The 24,675-nt window shown below is 42.8% G+C and overlaps 1 protein-coding gene across 6 annotated transcripts in view; it reads right to left on the bottom strand.

Moving 5' to 3' along the window:
- Window positions 1–24,190, bottom strand: part of TRABD (TraB domain containing) — a 37,519-nt gene extending 13,329 nt beyond the window's left edge. The window contains exons 1-6 of one of the 6 annotated variants that reach the window (XM_065048923.1): window positions 24,158–24,190; window positions 23,273–23,347; window positions 9,946–10,024; window positions 7,027–7,193; window positions 5,962–6,102; window positions 870–980 (exon numbers count right to left, since the gene is read on the bottom strand). In XM_065048923.1, coding sequence (XP_064904995.1) covers window positions 870–980; window positions 5,962–6,102; window positions 7,027–7,193; window positions 9,946–10,024; window positions 23,273–23,347; window positions 24,158–24,175 — 591 coding nt within the window. In that variant the 5' untranslated portion in view covers window positions 24,176–24,190. Of the gene's footprint in view, window positions 1–869; window positions 981–5,961; window positions 6,103–7,026; window positions 7,194–7,319; window positions 7,457–9,945; window positions 10,025–12,190; window positions 12,254–12,393; window positions 12,707–22,792; window positions 22,817–23,272; window positions 23,423–24,157 lie in introns of those variants that run through there. The other 5 variants (XM_065048924.1, XM_065048926.1, XM_065048925.1 and 2 more) reach the window with 5 other exon arrangements.
- Between the last annotated feature and the right edge of the window lie 485 nt (window positions 24,191–24,675).

The raw sequence follows: 24,675 nt of genomic DNA on the forward strand, positions 1-24,675 counted from the left end.
GTGTGTATATACATATATGTATGTATATATATATATGTATGTATGTATATATATGTATGTATGTATTTCCCACTTAGCACAGGAAACAAAACATTTCCCTATGGTCTGGAATGCTCCGGAAAATAAGCCCTGTGGGTTTTTGTTGTTGTTGGATTTAAATTAAGGGTAAATACACCAAATTATTCCAGATTCTTTAACAGCTATGTTATCTCAGATTTCCTTACTAGTACCTTACTTTCATAAAAATAGCAAGATACATTCTATAAGGTGGATACATGCAGTGAAAATAGTGTCTCAGTATTCTCAGCCCCAAATGAGCTGCTGTGATACACAGCAGAAGTCCAGCTACTATTTACTTCCCAGTATCCCAGTTGGCAGTAGTACAAAACAGAATGTTAGAAGCACAGACAGGACTAACAGACTAGTCAGATATTTCACTTTCCCAAACAATCCTTCTAGATGTATGTGTTAGATCTCATTAATGCTTTAGAGTTGTTTTTCACATTCTGAAACCTTGACACCATCAACAGCGAGGCTGGGATCCATATCCAGAATTCAAACCCAATTATTTAAGAGGAACAAAATAAATGATTAATTATATGAAAACAAACTCCATGAGAAATATCATCAGGAAAAACTCTTATCATTTGAAGCCTTTTTGGAGTTGCTTTCATGCCACTTAAGGCTACAAACATCTGTATTTTGGAGTACACTTTGAAGCCAAAGATGATTCTTACTACTTAAAAGGCTTCAGCACAAGTATGTCCACAGTGCTTTTTTCTAGCAACCAACAGCTGGTTTTATTTAGTTCAACTCTGGGAGCAAAAGGCCAGTAATTTGACCTCAGAAAAAACATTTCAAGTTCACACCTCTTTGAAAGCCTCCCTGAATTCTCCTCCTGGGGCCATTCCCAGCTGTTCCGTGATGTGAGCAGAAACCTTCAGAAGCAGCATTTGCATCAATCCAGACATGACTCCACTCTGGTAGAAAGGGGAGAAAAACATTAAAAGAAAAGAAAATCAACAAGCTGTGTGAATTTCTCTGAAGAATGCACTGTTCACAGTCATAGAAAAACCATTAACTATCTGAGTGAAGAACCAGCACTAAAAGCTACCTTTTGGAAGTCAATTCACTGATCAATATAGCTCTTATTTCAGTTTCTATCAGTGGTGAAGTAGCTTTTCACATCAGTGTGCAGCTGAAGTATTCTCCCTTTCAACAAAAATGTATGGCAGAGTTAAGAAAAGAAAGGAGATCAGTCAGACTTTCATCAGTCTGTATTTACTGGAATAAATAAATATTGCTGGAATAAAGTAGTGTTTGAATAACCAAATAATAAACCGGCTCACATTGTGCATTTACTTTTTCCTGTTCTATCTAGTTACAAAAAAAGGGACCACAGGAGTACATTCCATTGAACATACAGTGAATGCCATGTTATAGAGACAGTGGAAGGGAAATAGCTAGTGATCTAATCATAAACACTTTCACAATCCTGGGAAACACGAGGCTGAGCACTGATTAGGTTAACAGCCACGGAAGCACAGGGAATCCAGCGCTGTGCAAGAAATTGCTCTGCATGACTTCAGCACACAAGACCTTAGAAAAAAACCTCACAGTCCTGAGTATGACTCACTCCCACAAGCAGACTAAAGGCCCCTCCTCACATAGTCTGTTAGCTTTTGTCAGTGGCTGAGTGTCACCTGTCCCCAGGCATAACCTGTACCTTGGTTATGCATCTCCTCCAGCTTGGTATCAGTCAATATCACCACCAGAGGAGGCATTTCCCGTTCCCTTGCCAAAAGTTAATTTCCTGCTGTATCATCAGTTTCACACAAGTGAAGATGAGGTTACACAGGATAGCTCAATTCAATATAACTGCCTGAAGTTACCAGAGGAAGGTCCTTGTCTCCATTCTTTGCTCCCAGGGCCATGCTCAAATGACCCACCCTGTGCCAGCTCTTATGTTGTGTGACCCCTCCAAAGGCTGTAGGCAGTTTCTGCAGGTAAGTGGATTCAAGAGTCACTGAGGACCATAAGTGGCAAGAGAGAGGGGCTGTTTTCAAAGGCAATTGATTATCTGCTTCATCATGCTACAAACTAGCAAGCACAGCAGGTTGTAGAAATGACTGACTGACATACAGCAGTCATCAAATGAATATGCTAAGCAGAAAGACAGGGCACTGGACTCCTGAGGAGAGACAAGGAAGAAAAAGGTCAGTGAGAAAAAGGGTTTTCAGCATCCTTGAAATCCAGTTCAAAAGCTTGGGGGACAAGGGTTTTCTGAAGTTCAGAAAAGATGTCCACAAAGAAAACTAGAATAATGCAGCCTGAGGTCACTTGTTAGCTGATCTCTCCTCCAGGACTGAGGTATTTTAAGTTGCAATTTTACACAGATGCATCCTGCTGCCTAACAGAGGGACACATCTCTGAAACGTGTCTGAGTTATCTGTGCTCTTAACCCACATGAAACTCAGTCCCTGCCATATTTGCTCAGCATCAAGGAGATAAAAGGTGACAAGCAGCCATGTGTAGCAGCAACCAGCAACAACTGGCCAGCCAGAAACTGTCTGGATATACAGAGCAAAATGTGGGAAAAAAATGAAGGGAGCAAAACACTGGAAAAGGTTATTATCTATATCAGATTATTCAACGTAAGAAAGGAAAGCTGACTACGAAAGAACAGAGAATCCTGAGTGGCTGGCAATAATTTCACAGGTTAGATGTAACAGCCATAAACACAAAGCAATGCACACATAGAAAGAAATGTAATGGCACAGGCAGAGAGATGCAGAGCTATTAGCACTCTCTATTAGAGAGAAAGTGAAATATCAATTTTATCAGCCCGTTGTTCAATAACAGTCAGGAAGCAAGAAGCATGAGAGGGATTACCAGGGAAGGAACAAAATAGAAACACAATTGTGCTGCTGCACAATCTTTAGCTGACTCCTGTCTTGAAAACAAGATACTTGAACTAAGAAAAAATGCCAAGAAATTCCAAACATATGAGAAGAGATTAAACACAAATATTCAGGAGGTTTGGGAAAGGGTGGCTGAGGAAGATACATTCTATCACAACTAGCATGGAGGCAATGAGAAGCACAGGAAAACAGAGGAATACCCAGGCAAAGCATGACTGCAGGTTCTAATGCCTTTTCCCAGGAGTCCGTTATCAGCAGCTGTCAGAGGGCTTCTGGAACAGATAAATCTTCCACCACACTCAGCAGAGCTACACTTACACTGCATATGGGAAGACAGCCTGAGAAGGAGGGCCTTATGGTTACCCTTTGACAGTATAACAAGTCACAGACCCAGCAGTAACTGCAGAACCATGGGCAGAAACAAACCATTTGTACTTTAGCCCTCCGTGCAAACACAGCCTGGCCACCTGAAGCTACTGCAACCACACTGGAGGTTGAAAGTGCAAGTGAAGGTAGCAAGTGACATTGGCCCGCTCCTGTCCATGTGGATGCACCCTTCATCTACCAATTCACATTATATCCATTTTATTTAACAGGACAATCCTGCAGGTTACCTAACGTCAAGGGCTGTACTACACTGTGCGATACAAGTACTCTTTCACGGGTTAGAAGCGTAAAAAAAAAATCATTACAATATATTCTGGCACAAGGAGCTTCATGCTAAAGCAGTAGGTTAAAAAAAAAAAAAAGAGGGTGAGGTAAGACTTTGCACCACCAGCCCACTTTGTCTGACAACAAGATTTCTCAACTGCTCCTGTGTGCCAGGACCCGCAATCACAGCCGCACGGGGACATGACAGCTAAAAATCAAGCCCTGTTCAGACTGCCACAGGGCTGTTGCACTGTCACTTCTGTGTCCGTGTTAAGATGAACCCAGGGAGAAGATAAAACAAAAACTGTCTTTCCTGCTTGGTTTAAGCCAACTGTTACTGTGCACCTTCAGGGAATCAGCATTTGAGCCAGATACCAGTCTGCTCTGTGCTGCTTTGCTTAATGGCAAACAGGCAGTTCTCTGCACACAACCAATAGTTGCCAAACCCCAGCAGGGTCCCAAGGAAGGCTGCTGGTAACCTGCAGCAATTGCTTCATACACTGCGAATGCCAGTGACCCGCTGCAAGTGCTTCACATTAACACCATGCTCAGCTTCCAACTTCAGCTAAGAGCAATGAAATACAACTTTACAGCTTAAGATTTATACACTTATAAAAAGACAGTTTTATTTTCCTAATTTGGTACTCAAGAATGAAAGTTACAAGCAGTTTTGACTTCTAGTGTAACTTTTGGGCCCAAATGCACATTTCAATAAGACAGGACATCTGAAGCATGACTAAACAACTTACCAACTGGTTTGATTCTCAGAAAAACGAAGACCCTAATTTAGAATGAGACAGCTGGAATGCTTTTCCTGGTTTTCCCTATATAACCTGTGCTGCTATGAACCAAAGTGGGAGGGCTAAGGTGTGTTTTTTTGTTGTTGTTGAGACCACAGAAATATAGTATATAGAAATATACTATTTAAAAGGCACAACGTCAAAATTTTGTTATTATTACTATCATCATCAGCCCTAGTGACAAAGTCAACTAAGACTGAACAGTAATAATAGGAAGTATCTCTGTATTATTCTCTGGTTTTGAAGCAGATACAGTGTGTTCCCTACTGTGCACACAAGATCACTTCATGACCTGGTAGTAAGTGCCGATTGCAACACAAGTTTGCATCACAGAGGAAAAAAAGCCCGCTATTTTATTTCCATTGTCCTTTTCCTCTTCACGGAAGCACAGCAAAAACTGTTCCATTTAGCTTTGATAGCAAAAGAAGGCTTCTGTGCCTGTTTACGAGGTCAGAAGACCCTCAGCTACGCTGCGCTGGTTGTTGTGAACATGCATTCTTTCGGCTACATGCATCAGAAAAATCCACCTTACCTAAAATAAATGGATGCAGTAATTCATGTAATATGCAAGTATTTTGCAATGTTCTTTCCTTTGATAGGACAGAAATAAAGAAAACAGGAAAGATGCGTTATTGCCTAACCATATGAGTCAGAAAGCCTGCCCGGAGACAGCTGCGCGCACACACGGCTTGAGCTGAGCAGCCGCTGCCAGCGCTTCTGCAGGGGACACTGGTTATATTCTTACGAGGGGTGCAATCCCATTACATCAAATAAAACAATCCCAATATATAACTGCCACACAACCAAAATAACAATGTATGAATCTGTTCATTCAACTGGGCACTGGAAACTCTTTTTACTACAGAATCACAGAATCGACTGGGTTGGAAAAGACCTCAGAGATCATCGAGTCCAACCCTTGGTCCAACTCCAGTCCGTTTACTAGATCATGGCATTAAGTGCCATGTCCACATGCTGTCATTCTAACCAAGTATCCTGTAATTTTTAAGTCAGCTTTGTACTGTTTCACCGTGCCTACCTTAATAATACTTAAATACAAACTAACTGGGTGAAACGGAAAAAATACACCACAACACCTGTTTTGCACACACATTCCACACACTATTCAAATTAAAACTATCTGGCAGTTTGACAGAGTCTTACACTTTTCAGCCCATTATTTTTTTTCCCCCAAAACCTCCCTCAAGGTCTACTGCCAATTAGAAACTACTCCAGACAAATAGATGATAATTAAAAAGAAAGAGCAACACACAAGGATGAAGGAATGCAACTAAACAGATCACAACAGACTAACAAAATTAGGTGTTCCCTAAATAGTTGTGACACAGATTGCACGAATAATAATAATAATAATAATATTTAAATATATTAGCAGAGTATTGCAACTACATAGTTAGACTTGTGCCCTGCAAAGGAAGGAACTGTCAGACCCAGGAGGATTCCTGCTGAATGTACTCGCACCTTGGTAAGCAGTATTAGGTTCCCAGCTGGTGGGAACACTAGTTTTGGTTTTAACTTGGCAAATTGCTCTTGACACAAACCTTCAGTTCTCACTGTGGGACTCATACCTGCTTTATAGCTTGTTGAAGTTTTTCCAGATTTATTTCTTTGGCTTCTTTTAGTAATGTCTTTTCATCCATCTTTAACATAGAAACTCTGTACTGGCAGAGTTCCACCACAACTACATCGGGCTGCACTTCTTGTATTGTCTGAAAAAGATGAATTTATTTACAGCAGTTTAGGAAGGATTAAACAGAAATGCATCAAATCATCAATACTTTAGTTAAAAAAGGGACATTAAAAAATAGCTATGTATTGAGAAAAACATCAGGGAAGATGACAGCAAAGTGATGCTTTGGAACAAGAAGATGGAGAACACATTGTGCTGGGGAGCTGGGGGAAAGAGAAACTTGATGTTAAATATTTCACGTTCACAAAGTTCTTTTGACCATACTCCGCAAGCATGTGCAATCTGAGTTAGAATAAGCTCTGTAAGAACCAGAGTTGATGATTCTGGCATAAGATTCCTCTCCTTGAGCTCCTGGAGAATAAAGTCAGTCTAAACTGCAGCCTTTGCGTGAAGTACAGTATGAAATAGTTCCTACTTTGACTAGAGCTTCAGACCTCTTTGCATCTTGAGAACGGAATCCAAGTTTGGGGCAACACAGTTTTACAGCCCAGTATTATACACCCCAGGTTATACACAGAGAAGCTGTAAACTGCAATTTCTGTACCAGGCTTCATGTCTTTTCAGCACATCCCCATCACAGTACATGTGCAACAACCACAATACACTGTCAGTGTGACGTGATGCTGTACAGTGACAGGCAATGTAAGCTTTACTAGCGAGGCTTTTACTTTTTAACACTGGCACTGTATCTTAACGACAAGTAAAAATAACTGAGTTGGAAGAGTGATGTATTGCATTTAAAAAAAAGAAAAAAAAAAGAGAGAATAAGTCCACCTCTTAGTTCATCCCACAGCGCTGTCAGCCCTCCAACAGCTAATGAGGGAAAACAGTCTGGAGGTAACAGCACAGAATCAAGTCAGAGGGCTGGACTCATTCTATGTACTTAATGCTTAGTTGACAACATTACAAACATGCTGCTGAAGGGCTCCCACTCAGTGTTTACCTTCACTACATCCTTTTTGCTGCTGTCACTGAAGTGGGCTGTGCCAACCACATACACTTTAGAACCATCCTCGGTGTCAAGCTCAGTCACAGTGCTTGGTAAAGTAGGCTTTTTCTGCCTCTTCTTCATCTTCATCTCCAGGATAATTTTAAATGCATCTGCATCAGCTATAAAGAAAAACAGAAAACCACACATGACTACAAAGTGCATGTAAGTAAAATGGAAAATAAAAATGTCACCAGTAAACAGCAGAGCAGAGCTAAAAGGCCATTGATTTACCACTGTAATCTTACATTCAGTTCTGAGGCTACATCATTGAGAGTGCCACCACTGGAGAGGATGCCTCCAAGCATGGGTCTCAGTCCAGGTTTCCTACCCTGTGGACACTGGGACAGGCTGTCCACGCAGTTCAGTAAGGGAAAGAGAGAAGCTGTGTGGCAGGTGCAGTGGACAGAAAAGCAAAGAATACTTAGAAAATGTATACACCAAATTGGGAAAAAAAAACAAATCACATTTTAAAAATTCTAGAACAAAAGTCTTCTCTTTTGGGATTTTGTCTGTATAAATGATAGCAACACACGTACACTGGTGTGAGTATGCTAGTAAAGTCAGCTGCACATATTGCTACTGTAGTTATCCTGTGTCTGCCAATCTTAGCCTTTTCTGGGATTAACACACCAGAGATCAGTATAAAATTGAAAACCTTAAGAGGTATTCAGGTCAGGAAACAAATCATTCTTCCCTAGTTTCAACAAGAAACTATTTAAGACCAAAATGGTACAACATTAGTTTAGCCCATCTATCTCAAGCTTGCCATGGAAGATGAGAAGATCTATCAGTTCCATCACAGCTGCTTGTTAAATGCCAGAAAGTCTCATTAACTGAGATACAGAATCTTCAGTTTTACATAAATGGGAAATATAGTAATTTTGAATTAGTCATCTTTAAGCTTTACTATATCTTAGGAAAAAAAAAAAAGCATCAAGTAGGAAAGCAGAGTTTTGTTTCCAACCAACTCTCTTTCTCTGGGAAGCTGCTGTACAAGTTAACAGAGGTCTCAAGTGATCCAGAAGCCTGGAATAGGATCATAACCCCAGGATAAAAACAAACAAACAAACAAAAAGGTTAGTGAACAGTTTCCAGGCAGGATGTCAAAGATGCAGATAAATTACAGCCTCCTACCATACATTAATTAGTTTTATGAATCTGGTTTAACTGTGTGGCTCTGTCCCCAGATCTGTTCCACAAATACTTATCTCACAAGATTTTATGTAAAAAAACCCGAAACAAAACAAAACACAAAAACACAACCAAAAAAAAAACAACACACAAAACCCAAACCAAAAGCCACCCTCCAACATCCTTCTTAGCATTTTAGCAGCCTACTGCTTCATGGTGAATACCCAACAACATGCTGTGTTGCAATCAGTATGGTCTGATCTAAGACCACATTGCTGCCAAAACAGGTGGTGATGCTAAGAATGGGGTGGGGAAAACATGACTGTAAAAGGAAGAAGAGGTAAGGCTGGTGCATTTGTAGCACTCTCAGTCACAGAATCATAAAAGCAGCCACAGTAGAGAAAACAAAAGCTACATAAGCAAATATCCTGACTCTCACAATGGTCAGAAGTGGATATCCGAGGAAGAACATAAGAAACAGGAAAGTATGCACAATTCCTTCCCCAATTACTCTCCTAGCCTAAAGCCATCTATGGCTCAGATTCCCCCAGCTGAAAGCAGTTTCTACATGTTCAGTAACCCTTAAACCACTTAATTTCTATTAATTTTTCAAGCCTTCATCTCATACATATATTCAGAACTGGACTGAGTAATGTTTCATGTCAAGAAAAACACGTGGTGCTGTGCTGGTAGAGCAGTTTTCATTTAAGGATATAATCAAGGAAAACATTCTCAGGAGCAGCTATGACAGCAGTTATCATTTAAGGATATAATCAAGGAAAACATTCTCAGGAGCAGCTATGACAGCAGTTATCATTTAAGGATATAATCAAGGAAAACATTCTCAGGAGCAGCTATGATTTTATTAAATCAGCTTCCACATATGAAGAAAAAAGCAACATAAAAAAATTAATCTGCTTCTTTAGGTCTGAATGTTTTTCCCGTATCTTTAGTCAAGGCTCTGTTTGATCCTTTGATTGCTATTTCTGAAGGCTGCAGTCCCTATGGATTATTCAGCAGCTTCAGCATTATAGTAATATTTCTGCTACCTGCTAACGTGCCCTAAGGTGGTTCATTGCCTGTTATTTGCCAGAAGGCACAATCTGAATGTTCCTGTTGTTCTAAATGAGCATCATATACATTAACATCACAATGGTATACCAATAAACACAAAGCAAATCTTAATCTCCTCCTGAGAAAGAAATGCTGTGATTATCTGATCCTTACCACTAAAAGGTAAGGACTGATCCTCTTCCTGGACGTCACAAGACAGTTTTGGCTGAAATACTGCTATTCCCACGTGCTGCAGGCTTGGCCTTCATATCAAAACATTATCACGCTAGCATGGGCAAAGGCATTCCACCGGGGACAACTGATCCAGCATCGTACCACTAGATGCCAGAATGCCAAAGCCAATATGTACTTAACCATCTCTGGCTTAGAGAGCAATGGCCCAGCTTAAAACAATAGCTGAGTATATCTATTAAATCAAAAACCATTTACTTTCTTTTGAAAGCATGGGAGTGGCAAACTGACAATTGATGTTATTGCTCTTTCCAAATTTGGTTTATGCAACTGGGCCTTTTTACAAATCACAAATAGATTAAGTCAGACATGACCTCACTTGCATCTCCCTGTTGCCCTAACAGCCACATCCTTATTAGGTAGGAAAAAGGCTTGGACATTTAACTTGATATACTTCAATATGATACACCCTCCCCAGTCAAACCAGAAACATACAGATATTGTGCGACACACTTGACGTTTCCTTTGGGCCATCTTCTGGTGCATCGGAGGACGACACTGGGTCTGCAGCAGCCTGTGTGAAACAAATTCAAAAGGAGGCTGGGAATTATAATGAAATGTTTTAATACATCTTGCCCCTTGTGAGTTTGCTCAGTTTGAACCTACATACAACATTCAAGCAAGTAAATAATTTAAGCAGTGTCAACAGTTCAAAGCATCTGTGGTTTTACAACTGATTTTCTCCTAGCTGGATAAGTATGAGAAAGAATATATAAAACACTAACGATTTAATGTCTATTTTGAAAGATATTTATAGCTGACATGGAGTTAAAAAAAGAAAAATCTTACTCCAGAATAAAAAACCCCCAATTTGTCTAACACTACTATAGCATTTTATCTGTTGGAAACTAAAACGTGCACTGATTATCACAATACCGCTGCCATTTATAAGATGGCGTGTTTTACTCAACTACCAGCCAGCCTGTCAGGAATCTGACAAAGTTAATCAGCACTCCCAACTATACACATATCCATTCAAGAAGAGTCAAGTATTTTATTCTGTTTGAATACGTGTAAGGTAATTATACAATATGCAATTCCAATCTTATAAAGTTTGTGTATTTTGATTTTACATATACCAGAAATCAAAGTCAAAAGGATACAAAGCATCTGCATAGTTTTGTCCTCTGAAGGATCAGGAGGTAATTGAAAAGATTGACTTTAAATATTATCACTAGAAGTATGCGAGGCAGGTCTTTGGGTAACAAAATCTTTCTTATTTTTAACTAACAGGTGAGTTTTAAAACCCATGCATAGAATTCATACAATCCCAGTCATCCAAGCCAGAGACGCAGAGTTAGTGCAAAAAATAGTTTATAGTTGATGTTTCCTGATTCATAAGTCTCTATCTCTAGGAAACTACATTAAGTCAAAGTTGAATCAGTATGATTACTGGGAGAATATGGGAATCTTGAACAACATTAAGTCAAAAAAGATACAAGACAGGATATGAATCCATCATCACACAGGTACCTTCCAAATGAATGGCAGTATTAATGAGTCAGCAAGCAGGCAGCCAAGCTCTCCTGAAGGACGTCAGCTTTTTGGCTAGAATGACTGGTTTATTTACTTTGTACTTAACCTGGTAAGATTTAAAACAGGACTGTACAAAGCACATCCAATTGTTAAGAGCTTTCAACAAGAGTAATTAATTTCCTCTTGTATTCCATTATGCCAAACAGTAATTTCAGATAATAAATCCTGCGTGTCTTACCTTGGCCCCATTGAAGGTAAGACAAAACGTACCATACCTTTCATGGAGTAAGACCAAAAAGTACAACAGCTTTACAGTGCAAAGTTTAGAACATTCACAGCAACATATCATAATTTCACTACAAAGCAGAAGTCTGTTCATGGACAACAGCAAACTGCAATTACACTGCAAATTGCAATTATATTCACAAATCTAATTTAACACCAGCTCAGCTTTTGATCACAACATATGGCTTGACTCTACTGCTTGCATACGTAACTCTAGTCGCAAAAATATTTTTGAAAAACACATCCATCTGTAGCATATGGAATTAATCCTGTCACTTATGCTAGTTTTGTCATCATAACAACATTACAACATTGCAGTGGGAACAGCACTAAGCACCACATTAAGAGTCTGCTGTTCCTTTTTTTTTTTAAAAAAAAATAACTGACAGGACACAGTACCCAACATTCTTATATCTCGTAAGAAAAAGTATCTTTCCTGATCTTCACCTATTACACCAGAAAAAGGTTTTGAGATACATGGACACGAAAAGAGAAGAAAAGGAATAGAGTGTGTAGAAAAAAACACCTCAGTTTAATCTGGCAAGGTACTTAACCTATGCACACTGAGATCATTCTCACACAATCCATTTGTGTAATTTACTCACAAAACATTTTTTTCCCCTCTAAAGGTGTAAGCTCATAGGTTAGGCTATTTTCTCACTTGAAAGCAAATTACTACAAAGGACTCTTTTAGCTTTTGCAATTGGATGGAAAAGGATCCTGAAAAGAAGAACCTACATGTGGCAAGAAAGTATCATTCAGCTCCCCACCCTTCTGTTTTATAAAGGGTCTCACACAGGCAGCGCTGACCCCCTGACTTTGCAGACCTTCCCTGAGGACAGGTGGAAGAACCCGGCTTATGCAGTCTTGACCTTCCCTGCAGTTCTACTGAGGAACAAACCGCAGCTCCAAGCCCTACCTCAGGCTGTTGCTCCGCTTGCATCCCTGCAGCGTAGGCTTATTTTCACCAACCACACAAGAACTGCAAGAAGTAAACGGAATGGAAGAGAGTTAAAAATTAATGGCATAACCCAGAATATTTGTTTAAGAACACTAAGGGGAAAAAAAAAAAAGCGCTGAGGTGTTTGATAAAAGTTGAAGTAATAAAAGCAACAAACTTACAATGCACAAATGCCATCCCTTCAAGTCTGCTGCTGTTAAAAACAAAACAAAACACAAAACCCACCAACCAAAACAAAAACACACAAAACATGAGTATGGTAAAACTAGCCTGTCTCAATCCAGTTTTTGAGTTGGCTCTAAATCCAAAGCAAAGTCCTGTTCTAACACACACTGAGAAAATCTTAATAAACAAGGGTAGATGTCATGGGAACCCAGAATTTGCTTTTTTTTTTGCTGTCCTAGATTCCGGGGAAAAAAAAAAGAAAGAAAGAAGCTGTTTTCCTCCAGATCACTCCGAAGTAATTGTAATTGAAGACACAGGATGGCTGTCAAAAAGGTTTCAGCAATAGCAAAAATCTTGCTCAACTAGATCAGGAGGTTCTGTCTTGTAAAAACCAACCATGTCAGGACAAGTTTTTAGGCAAACTTTAGGCATCATCTGTACTTGTGGGATTTCAAGGTTACAGGAGAGTAGTCTCAGTCTTAATATTGAACTAGAGACCATACACATTATTGGCTGATCTGCATCATGTTATCATGCATATATTTACAAATATGCCAGGGTAAAGAACATCGGTAAAATCATGCCTGTGTTAAAACCCCTGGGAATCGAGTTTTCGAGCCCATAGTGAATAGTTTCCATGTCTTAGTTTCAAATTCCTTCTTCCACCCATATCATTCAAGCTCTAAAGTTCTTCCTGAAGCTGGCAGAGTTCTGTGATTTGACTTCGACAGTATGTGCTCTAAGGGGACTGCGGAAGCTGCTGAACACACGTCTAGTCCTCATCCTGCTTATTCTCACTATCCCACTATCCACTGCTATCCCACTAAAATTGAAGCACTCGAGGAAAGCACTGATTCTTCACTATAGCATTATGGGCTACCTCCCTCTGACCTGTTTGACAGTACATGTAAACAAGTGTTTTATTTGATCAGACTGGAGAGCAGTAAAGCTGCCTCCCCCCTCCCCAAATGCCAGAGTCTCCTTGAGTCTGATCAGCACTCTGCATCCTGGTTTCTAGCCTGTGCTTTCAAGCAAGTTGTTTTGCTTTCTAGCTTTGCTTAAAATATGTTTCTATTTAAAAAAAGCATTTGCCCGGGCAGCATGAAGGATGCAAGTGTAATTCTGACAGCTGGCACACCTCCCTCCACTACCAGTGGTCAGCCAGTGAACACCAGATCACGGCTGCAGGCTGGGCAAGAGAAATATGGGGGTGGCCAAGAGCCGGGCTCCTGCACGTTTCCTGGGGCAAAAACCCCATGAAACCCAACAGAGCTCCAAGCTCTGGGCAGGCAACAGCTACAGACCCACAGCTCCCCAGCTGCCAGGAAAATACCTTGTTAGAACAAAAAACACACACTACAAACAATCCAAGAGGTTCAGGAACAGACTATTTATTAAAAACGTGTGAGAAGTCTGCACAGCCAGTGCAAGATACAATTGCCCAAGCAATCCACTGTTATTGCTACAGTACATAATATACTTTAAAACCATGACCATGCCTCCCCTCTTTTGAAAGAGTCAAGTGAAGGAAACTTGGATGTCAGAGTAAGCTGAAATGGCAGGTGAAGCTGAACTGATCTTTTCTGCCTCAGTGTTTCCACAATTGACACACACTGTGGATGGCTCTAAATAAGCACAGCAGAAGGAAAGCCCTGCCCCAAGACCCACAGCCTGAATGGGACACACCAGCCCACAGACACCCAACACCAGAAAGCCTGGCCAGAGCTGGGCTTAAGTCAACCCAGTGCCTGCTTTTGCGCTGTCCTGTCTGTTAGATTGGTTTAATTGTTTGTCAACTTGTGCAGTAAACCAGACTGGAGAGCAGATCCAGATCAAAAACCAACCAATTTTCCCCCCACCAAGGCATTTTAAGCTCAAATAACCAAACAGCTGCAGGAATAATGGCAGCAAAACTTAAGGGACAGTGTGAAGCAGATGCTGAAACAAACACTGTCCTCTGGGAAAATATCTGTCCAACTACACATCAGCCAGAGGTGTTCCAATACTCTGCTGCTCAGCTCCGGGCTTGGTTCTCAATCGGTTTATGTGTAAAACACCACAGTGGTTTTCTGCCAGTGAACACAAACTAAAATTGCAAGCTTGTTTGAAGGTCTGTTGGGGTTTGAAAACATCTCTTATCTATGGGAGTGCTCTTAAAAACAGTGAACTGCAGCTTTCAGTTAAAGAACAGACTTCTATAGAGAAGCACAGAGGGATTTTTTTCACCAAGTGACATCTTAGAAAACCTCATCCCGTTCTCACCACTGAGTAAATGATGTATCTGGTACTGGAGAGAGATAGAGATCTCTGAAGTTCACTTGTGCTAACTAGCACTGCTTTTTAATCTGACCTGTACATCCTTTGGGGAAAGCAAAGCTGCTCAGTGTGGTTCCCAGTTCCACCATAGTGGGGTTCCAGTCTCTGAGGGAACCCACCACACAATACCGTGATGGTCAGATGAGAGGCTGGGCAGCCACATCGACAGGCAAGTCTGCCACCACTTTTTCTAGAAGATCTTGTTCTCAGGTGCTTAGATCTGCTCAAGGTCCACTGGAGGTAAAATATTCCACACAGAAGATCTGTTTCTAGATTATTTTTCCTTAAAATGTGCTCAGGAATTCAGTTTATTCTGTCAGCATTAAGAAAACTCTTACAACTTGCTTTTCAACAGCAAACTAAACCCCAGCTGGACAACTGCCATGAAACACATCTGCACGTGTGCAAGTTCTTCCTTGGTGTGAGGGACAACAGGCACGAAACATGTCAACACCACACAAGGCTGGCTACTCAGCTAGCCAGCATCCTCATCAACAACATAGGAAAAAGTATGTGTATTCCAGGAAACAGTCAAATACCATGGACTCCAGGCTGACCCAGCTCATCCATGTGGAAAAGTTACCATTCCTGTACACCTGCATATTCACAGAAGGTATACACATCCCATGGTACTTGAACTATTAATCCTGAAACCTCAGAGAGGACTGGACATACCTTGCTATTACACAGATAAGGAACTGAAGGACATGAATCTGTACACACTTCCTCCCACCACATACAACAGTGAGAAAAATGGTTCTGATTCAGATCAAATCCTGGCAAGCATCTGGGCAACTTAAATCCAGGCATTCCCAAATTTCTTAGACCTTGATTTTTCAACCTTGAAGGTTTTTTTTAATTGAAGTTCATCTTCATAAATAAATTAGACCAGGAAACACAGCAGAGCATATTCGTCTGTGCTTTCTAACCCACAGGTGAATTTTAAACAAACTTGGCAGGGAGGCAAGAGTCCCACAGCCATTCAGAGGCACAGTGCACAGCAGTGCTCCTCCATGGAAAAAAAAGATTACTGAAGATTAAAGGGAGTGGTGCATGTGAAAAAGAGGAGGTTGACAGAACCTGCCAGGGAGCAGGAAGAAATTCAACCCCAAGTCGTTAAGCCACAGGCAAAAGCAACTGTTCAGACAATTATTTGTTGTGTCCCATAAAACATATACCACGATGTCTCATAACCTCAAGTCTTTCTAATTATCATAGGATTTGGCACAAACATATGAAACCAATCAAATCCCTCTCCTCCAGCTACTTCAAAGGCCTATAAGAGACCCTTATGAGATAAATCATACTGAAAATCTCAGATATGACAGTGCATTTCTTTCAGACGAACTGGGAGATGCAGCTTCTAGGCACTCAAAAATCACAGAGCAGAAAGTAATTCTGTTCTCTTATCTGCTGGGAGACTGTCTTGGTCTGGGATTCATTCCTCCTGCTCAAAGTGCCACCACAAAAATTCCTGGAGCCAGAAGAAAGAAGAAGGAGCCTGACCTGGCTCCTTATGATCCCACAAGACTGGGTTCTATGCAAATCCAATCACCTTTTTCCACCAGCAAGTGGAATTCTTGTGTTTGTTTCACCTTTGCTAGTCCTAGAGGGCTTGCCATTCACTGAATGATTAAATATTGTTCTTAATGGATACACATACGAATAAATGAAGCCCTTTTCTAACTCTTAAGATACCTAGGCAACCAAACTGGAATTTGAGGCTGCCTAAAGAACTGCAAGCCTGGAATCTAGCCATTACTCATCTTACTTATAGGCAACTACTTTCTTTTAAGGTCTTATTTTCCTGACAGCACACAGGACAGCCATTCACACTGACAATAGTGCTGTGGAAAAGAGCCTATGTTCTTCCCCTACACTTTGGGGGTCATTTTCTTCCTCCCAACACAAGTTTAGAAAGGAGCACACAGGTAAGTGCAACATCTTCTGGCAATGCTTATCCCGCACAGTGGCTGACAAAAGCAGGTTGAGAAAGACCTCTCTGCCATACTATTTCACATCAGTCCTCCAGCTTCCCTAACATAAAACAGCTTCAGCAGAGCTTCTTCTTCACCTGAAGTCTGCTCATGAACCACCGGCTCATTTTTCATACTGGGTAGTCTCAGCTGACCAAAGTGTTTCAATTCTAGCTGCGTATTTAGGCATCTGAAACTCTCTTAGCTCTCTCAGTCTCAAGAAGAGAACAGGTATGCTCACAAGTCAGGGGTTCTAGCAAGGCTAGTTACAGCCACCAAAATATGGTCCAGTGAGAAAATTCAAGCACAACACAGATGATTGACAGGCAGTTCATTACGGTATCCTCCTACAGTAGGACTGAATTTCTTCCTTTATTGTCTCATCTAAATTTGCTTCCTTCAAGACAGTGATTCAACTGAAAACAATAAGAAAGCTTTTTAAAAATCTCTCATGCTCCTGCCTATAAAAACAACCTACTCAGCTACTCTTTAAAAAAAAGATTTTTATTATTGAATGTTTTCTTCCTTCTGAGCTCTACAGAAATTCAGAAGGAGCATTTGCTTTCCTCAACATGTTGACATTGCAAGAGGGAAATAAATTTATTTGTAGTCTTATAATTGCTCCGTATTCTATGAGGTGCACGCACATCAGGATAACTAATAAGAAAACTAGGAGCCACAAAACTGCCACAACTTGTTTCACCCTTTATTGAAAGTGCAAGTCAACATTTTTTATGTTGATCCCCCTCGCTAATGTTAAATTAATGTATTACTGCTTTAGGTAGTTACAGTATTCACTAACCTTGCAGAAGGTATCCACATCTCTCAGTGCTCCAAGTACTAATCCTGCGGCCTCTCATTATATGTACTTCCCTGTTTTACAAATAGGGAACTGACGCATAAGAATCGTTAAATACATCTACAAATCTGACCTCTGGTATCTAAACAAGTAGTTAGGAGGCTGCTGGAGCTTTCAAAGCATCGCAGTTTTGCAATGTGAATTTTCCTTTGTGTTCAATCATTGGCTTTTCAGAAGAAGATCCCCCAAACACCTTGAGACAGCACTTCCTCACAGTGACATGCCAACAACACCCTTGTTCCTCTGGTCACTGTGGGAAATACAAGAGGCAGGCTAAGGTCAGAATTCAATTCAGAAGCAACCTATCAAACAACAAAGGGGGTGTTCTCCAAGTGAGAATATAGTGCACATCACACAGGCCATGCTGTAACCAAGCCAGAACCAACCTGCGCTGGGCGTTAAACCACGGGGCACAAGCAAATGACTATTTCATGGACAGTCTCCTGATCCAGCCCTCCAGCAGCAGTATCCCTGGACAGAACACAGCCCCTGTCTGCTCGGCATGAGACACAGCAATAAAAATTTACTTATATCCACATGCATTAAGTGTGCTGTGTTCCTTTAATCCCCTCTAAATCTGCAGTTTCAATAGCAATGGCTATTTGGTTCAGCTGTTACAGCCTGCGTGCTTCAGATTCACATTATACGCTGCATAAGTACATCTCACTTAAATGCTGCTATCCATTAACATGGCCACTTATTTTATGCAGAGGCATATTAGTACTTCAGAAGACACAGACACAGCTTTTCTCCCCCTGACAAGCTCTGCACTTACCATCTGCTGTCTAGAATACCTAACCAAGTACCCTCCATACCTAACATTTAACCTACTAAGGCAGGGAAACCACTTACGGCACCATCCACTGCAAAGGAAGCAGAGTATTTAAGACTGATGGGGCTTCTTCTGTGCTTATGCACAGAAACATTACAAATGCTTACAATCATCAGCTGCAAATAGTGCCTCTTCTCTGTTGACAGACTTGTACTCAGAAGGATGCATCAGCTGAAACCTGACTGCCAATTAATGCAACAGCCACAAATTCAGAAATTGGAACACATTTCAAAGCCATCACCAAGGTGACCTACTCTATATATTGCATGTATCTCTTTGACACAACCCACGCCTCTGAAACTTAAATGAGCAACTGGTTCTGTGATCACAGATGGTTGTAGATTGTGGCTCTGGTTTCTCATGACTCAGAAGTTCATAAATTTCAAAACACAAATTTTTACCCTGATCATCAATGAGATGTTCCTGCAACATGAACTTTGCTCATGTATGCAGCCTAAAACTGCACGCTGGAGCCAACATGCATTTGCATACTTTGAAACCTAAAAGTCACAGACAACTAAATTAATTTTGTTTGAAAGGAGGTGTTGGAACATGAGAGTATCTGGCCTGGGACACTGATGCACTGAAAATCTTTACCAGCAAAAGACAAGAAAGCATTCCCATACATGTTTTGTGCTTTTAGAAATTATTGCTATTACATTGACTGGGGCTACTAGGCCAATGAATGAGGATGCTAATGCAGAGTAGAACTGAGAACAGGCCAAAATCCTTTGTTTTAAGAGGCTGTAAAGAGGTTACTAAATTTAGAAATAAAATCAATAAAATAAATTTAGAAATATGGAACAGACAGACCAAAGTGATACAGCCCAAGTCTAGTCAGTCACTCAAACTCAAAACGTCTTAGAACCTACACACCTACCAAAGTCACTTTTCTATTTTATTCCAATATGAATAATCTGATTTCAGGAAAGATCTGGAACCAAAATAATTTTATTAGATTCTCCTGTGATCAGCAGATTTGGGTAAGATATCCACTGAGCACATCTCCTTTCCTCCAGGTCATTCAAAACTACGAACCAAGTGATACTTCTGATTCTGGGAAACCCTCTACAAAACACTCCCAAGCAAAGCAACAGGAAAAGAGCACATCAGCTGCATGCACAGTTTCTCTGGAGTTCTACAAGAAGCATATTTTCCATTCTCTGTTTATTACCTACAAGCAGCCAGCAAAGGAGATAGCTGGAGAAGTTCTGCCATGGACAACTAACTAGTGGCTTGGAAGATACCTGACTGTGGTCCACAAAACTGCTGGAGAAGTCTTCTTAAACTGCATAGACACATTTATTCCACGTCAATGGCTGCCTGCTGGGATATGCAGAAGTCGGGTCCTGAGAGTACTGGCAGACACATTCATTCATTTTGTTATGAACGCTTCTAAATGTAAACCTTACAACAGTAAACTGGCATTTTATATAACAAAATAATTTTCCCCAACTGCCAAATACATTATTTTTCAGTGCTCTTCTGCCTGCCCCTTCCATCTTTATCTCCAAACAGTAACCAGGAACAAGGTGATCTACTCTTTTTCATAATTATTAGGTGATCACAAAAGCCAACACCACTGTTATGTGACACAGGCCCACATGCTGGTAACAACCAAAGACACACAGCCGTACTGTGGCAGGGAACTGGACAAAAAGGGTCAGGTTTCAAGACAGACAAATGCTCAGGAAAACAAGTTAATTCCAGCCTGCTGGCCTGCAGACAAGAGGAGCCCACCCCACATTAGCACTAACCAGTCAGTACTGCAGACACACACTAACCAGGAAAGTCATCCTTCCAGCTGTTACACCACTCATTTAATGTGTGAAGCATCTTGCACCTGACAAGCTCAGTAGTTAAAAAAAAGATCTTCCCTCAAAAAGTTATTGCCATTCCTATCTGCTACTCTCCAAAGAAATGAGAAAACCCCCCTCAGCAATTGTTGATCCTGGTTCCTCGCACACACACCTTTGCTACTTGTTATCCTCTCTGATCATCCCTCTGAAGGACGGCTCCCACCTGTGCAACACGAGATGCATGTCCTACCAAGGTAAGATCAGGATCTCCAGATGCACTGCACAGGTGACTGGAAACCTTTTTTTCAACTTCAGCAGCGTTCCTGTTGCTGTTCAGCTGTGGTGCAGGCTCTTATTCCCTCTCACAAGCATGCACACCCTTCCTGCAGAGACACAGACCTCTGAATACATGTGTGCAATGCTGCACTACCCAGACAGACAAGGTTATTCTGCAGACAGCCTGCAGGGCTTAGCCACTGGAAAACAGCAACCCCTGGAGCTCCAGTCTCTCCTGCAGCTTGACATGTGGTGCCATCAGGACATTTAAATTCTTCTATGTGGAGCTGCTAAGTCCCTGCATCCTTCCATGTTTTCAATCAAATCGCAGAGCATGTCAACTAAGGAGGAGGAAAGCAGCAGCAGAAAACAGCCCCTCTAACATTTTTTTTTAGGAGAAAAAAAAAAGAAAAGTTGAAAGGAAGAGAACCTGTCACTGGGTACATGCACGTTTTCATACAAATCTATACATTGTGGTTAATATTAAAGTTTTATGCCCCCAAGTCATCTTGCGCAGGGAGGGTGTGGTGGGGAAATCACTCCTACTTATACAGTCTCTAAATTCAAATGCAGAACCACATACTTACATCTTCACGGCATCTCGAATTTTAGCGGCCATTTACAAAAATCTTCAATAACTGAAGGTCTGACCTCAGAAACAATTCACACTGGAAACCTATTTGCAAATACCTATCTAGTAACAACCATTACGAAAAGAATTTCTTCTCAAGATTTAGTGTGACACTAAATTGTCTATGACAGACAGCTGGTGCTGCTAACCAGTGTGGACTTTCCCCCGCAAGAAAAGGAGGGCTGCAGAATCCCTCCTTTCTAGGAGCACTGGCTGGCAAAGCACGTGCCATGATATCCTTCAGACAGCTGTAGTTACACACCCCTCCCGTTATGCTGGAAAACACTTATCTCCGGCCTGCTCTCATTTTTGCATTATCTAAGACTGCCCCAAATCTCTTTCTCCACTTTTCCTGAGTAGCAAATAAGGAAAAAGATAATTTCTGAAAAGTACTATTTCAAAAGTAATTGGATGACTCTCACACAAATAAGATGCCAATACCACTGTGCTTATTCACAGCTGTGGTGGCAGCAGCTTCAACATTTCCTCATATTTACCATATGGAAGAAAGAATGCACTGAAAAAATACATACAAGTCTGCTAGCACTGAATTAAACAATAGCTGAGTCTACAGTTAAGACACAAAGAATGCCAGACACTGCAACGGCTCGCAAATTTACAGTCAGCAACTCAAGTTACTGAAACTTGAAAGTCTACTGAAAGCCACAAGGAGCAAGGCACAAACCAATGACACAGCTATAACCCAGTATTTTCAATTAATAAATTCATTCAGCTTAGGATAATTACATGTACATGTGTTTTTTTCCCTACTGTGTAAAGTCTATTTCCTGCTAAAATACAGCAGGAAAAGCTCTGAACTGTGTTTTGGGTTAATTATCTTTTTTTTTTTTGCTTTACTGTTAGCTTTCCAAGAAGTATGTGCATTAACAAGCTGAGCAGAGTAGGTGCACTGACACGCATCCCTACAAAAGGGAGAAGTGAGGCCATTCCAGGCACCACTGATATTTCTGGGGATTACTACTGACATCATCACGCATGCAAAGTAGCACTCAACTTTTAAAGGCCATCCTCTCAGTTTTCCAACTCAGCAGCAACTACTCAACAGTTGCACCTTTCTGCAAAGTTAAGCCAAACAAAAATTTTCTCTTTTTTTCTGAAAGCTACAAAAGTAAATGCCTTTGTTGCACAGATATCAGTGTACAGGATCATCAGTATGTGTTATTTTCCTCAATTGAAAAGCATGTGCTATGCCTTGGACATGAGACCCAGGTTAATTAGTACTGCTTTCAAAGGTGAATTCAAAATCCCGATTTCAAAATTTACCGTATGTGATGCACAATGGTGACAACCTGAAAAAGTCACAGCAGTTTAGAAACAAAACAAAAAAGAAACGGAGAGTCTTAGCTTCTCTCCAGCTCACCGTCACGACCAAACCAAACCCTCAGGCAAATCCCAGTTCCTATCACGAAACACCGAGAAAATATATGATAGCCCAGAACGCTCTGCCCAAACCACGCTGCCATCTCCATGAACCCCCCAAGCCAGGATCAGCCAGAAACCAAGTGAACAGAAAGGTGCAGCCGCTGGTGCTGCCACGCACAGCCCCGGGACCTCAAAAACGGCCCCAGAGGGACGCGTTTCCCCAAGTTTCGTGCTTTCTTCTAGTTCGCTGGCCCGCAGGACCAGCCTCCTCGCAGGATTCCGATGTGGAGGGGACGGGCAGCGGCCTCCCTACCTCCCCTTACCGTCCGGAGCGGCGATTTACGCTTCAGCCCCCGCACTGGGAGGCCGAGGAGGAGCCCGCCCCCGCCCGGAGAGGGCCCCTCGGCCACCGCGGGGTCACCGGCGGGGTAGCGCCGAACCGGCCCCGACAGCCCCTCCCCGGGGCTGAGGCGCCGTCCGCAGCGCTCTCGGCCCGCCCGCCGCGGGCGCAGGGCCCGAGGAGCGCTTCCAGGGCGGGAGCGGGCCGCCCAGCCCCGCGCCCCGGCCACCCACCCGCCCAAGGGGACCTCCGCGCCTGTCACCTGGAAGGGCAGGGCCGGGGGCCTGTGAGGGAGCAGGAGCGAGCGCCGCTCACAGCCAGCCTCCCACCCGCGGGGCACCGGCAGAAACGCGGCGCCCCCCGTCACACACACCCGCGCCGGGGCTTGGCCCCAACACGGCGACACCACCACCGCCGCCGGCCCGGCACGAAGCGGCCACCCCCCACGGCCTGGCTCACTTACCGTGCTCGGCGGCAGGTCCCACCGCTGTCCGGAGAGCCGCGGGAGGAGGCGGCAGAGCCGAGGCGCCAGGACACGCTAGCCGGACAACATGCTGCATTAGTCATTCATACCGGGGGCGGGGCCGGCGCCGCTGGGCAGCCTGGGCCTTGTAGTTCCCCGCCGCTCCGGGCCCCGCGGCGGCGAGGGGCAGCGGACTACAGATCCCAGGGGCTCGGGAAGGCGCATGGGCCGCGGGACCCGGCAGCCGCGGCTGTCCGCCTGCTTCCCGCCCCGGCGCGGCTGCCTTCCGCCGGCGGCTGCTCCGCGCCCCGGGCTGGGAGCTGTGCGGCCCGGTTTCCGTGCCGGCTCGTAGAGCCCGTTTCAGTCTGCGCCAGGGACGGGGCCTCCCGGGGCACAGTGGTGTCTCTGTGGGAGCCCCGGGGCAGGGAGCGGCTCGGCGGGGCGGGATGGGGAGCGTGCGGGGATGCCGGCGGGAGCAGGGGCCATCTGGCAGGGGAGCGAGTCGCATCCTCTGTGCGGCTGTTTCTCCCCAGGCAGCTGGAGCAGCGCTGGGGCCGCTGCCACCTCCCTCCCACCCGAGCCAGCCCTGCCGAGCTCGGCGCAGGGGGGCGCGGGAGGTCTGGGTTGGTCTGGATTTTACTGGACTGGACTTTAACCCAGCAGCGCTTTCCAGGCGGCCGTGCCTGTGGTGGCTGCTGAGGGGAAGGCTTTTGCTCTGGCATGGTGCCCATCGCCTGGGTGCCGTTGCAAGCGGTTTGGAAATGCGTGTAGGCTTAAGGGGAAATACAGCACTCTGACACGTGGGACTGCGCGGGGTCTCCGTGTGAAAACCCGCCGTGGTCGTGGTGAAATCAAACTCCAAACTACGTCGATCTCTGAACTTACCTGTGACTTCCCCTCCATGCAGTCCTGCGTCTTACCGCTGCTTTTCCTACATTTGCTTCCTCTCTTCCAGTGGGCCTTTCCTCTTCTGCTGGAGAATGGTTAATGTTTCACCCACAAAATCTGAAAAATACATGTTGCACCACCCGTTTAAGCACAAGCAGCATTTGATGATATTTCAAATTATTAGGCTGACATAGAAATATTTTATTACTTGAGAAAACTTATTTTCAAGAAAGGTGTCGAGTTGATTATAGTTAGTGACTATATTCTGAAATTGTGTCTATCCCTTTTCCTGCTCCACTGTTCTGTTTCTGATAGGTCTTAGTTCAGTGACAGTATGGCTAAGACACCCGCTTAGTCTGGGCATGTATTTATTATTTAAATACAGTTTCACTAGAACAGATTTGAGGGTACATTTTCAGATATTTTATTAAATATTTTACTTCATGGACATATTCTAGCCAGGGTTATTTTAGGATTGGGCTGAGCTTTCGAAGTACATGGTGTGTAGAAATCAA

Source organism: Columba livia, chromosome 1 (assembly GCF_036013475.1).
Source record: "Columba livia isolate bColLiv1 breed racing homer chromosome 1, bColLiv1.pat.W.v2, whole genome shotgun sequence".
In the NCBI taxonomy this organism is placed as follows: Eukaryota; Metazoa; Chordata; class Aves; order Columbiformes; family Columbidae; genus Columba; species Columba livia.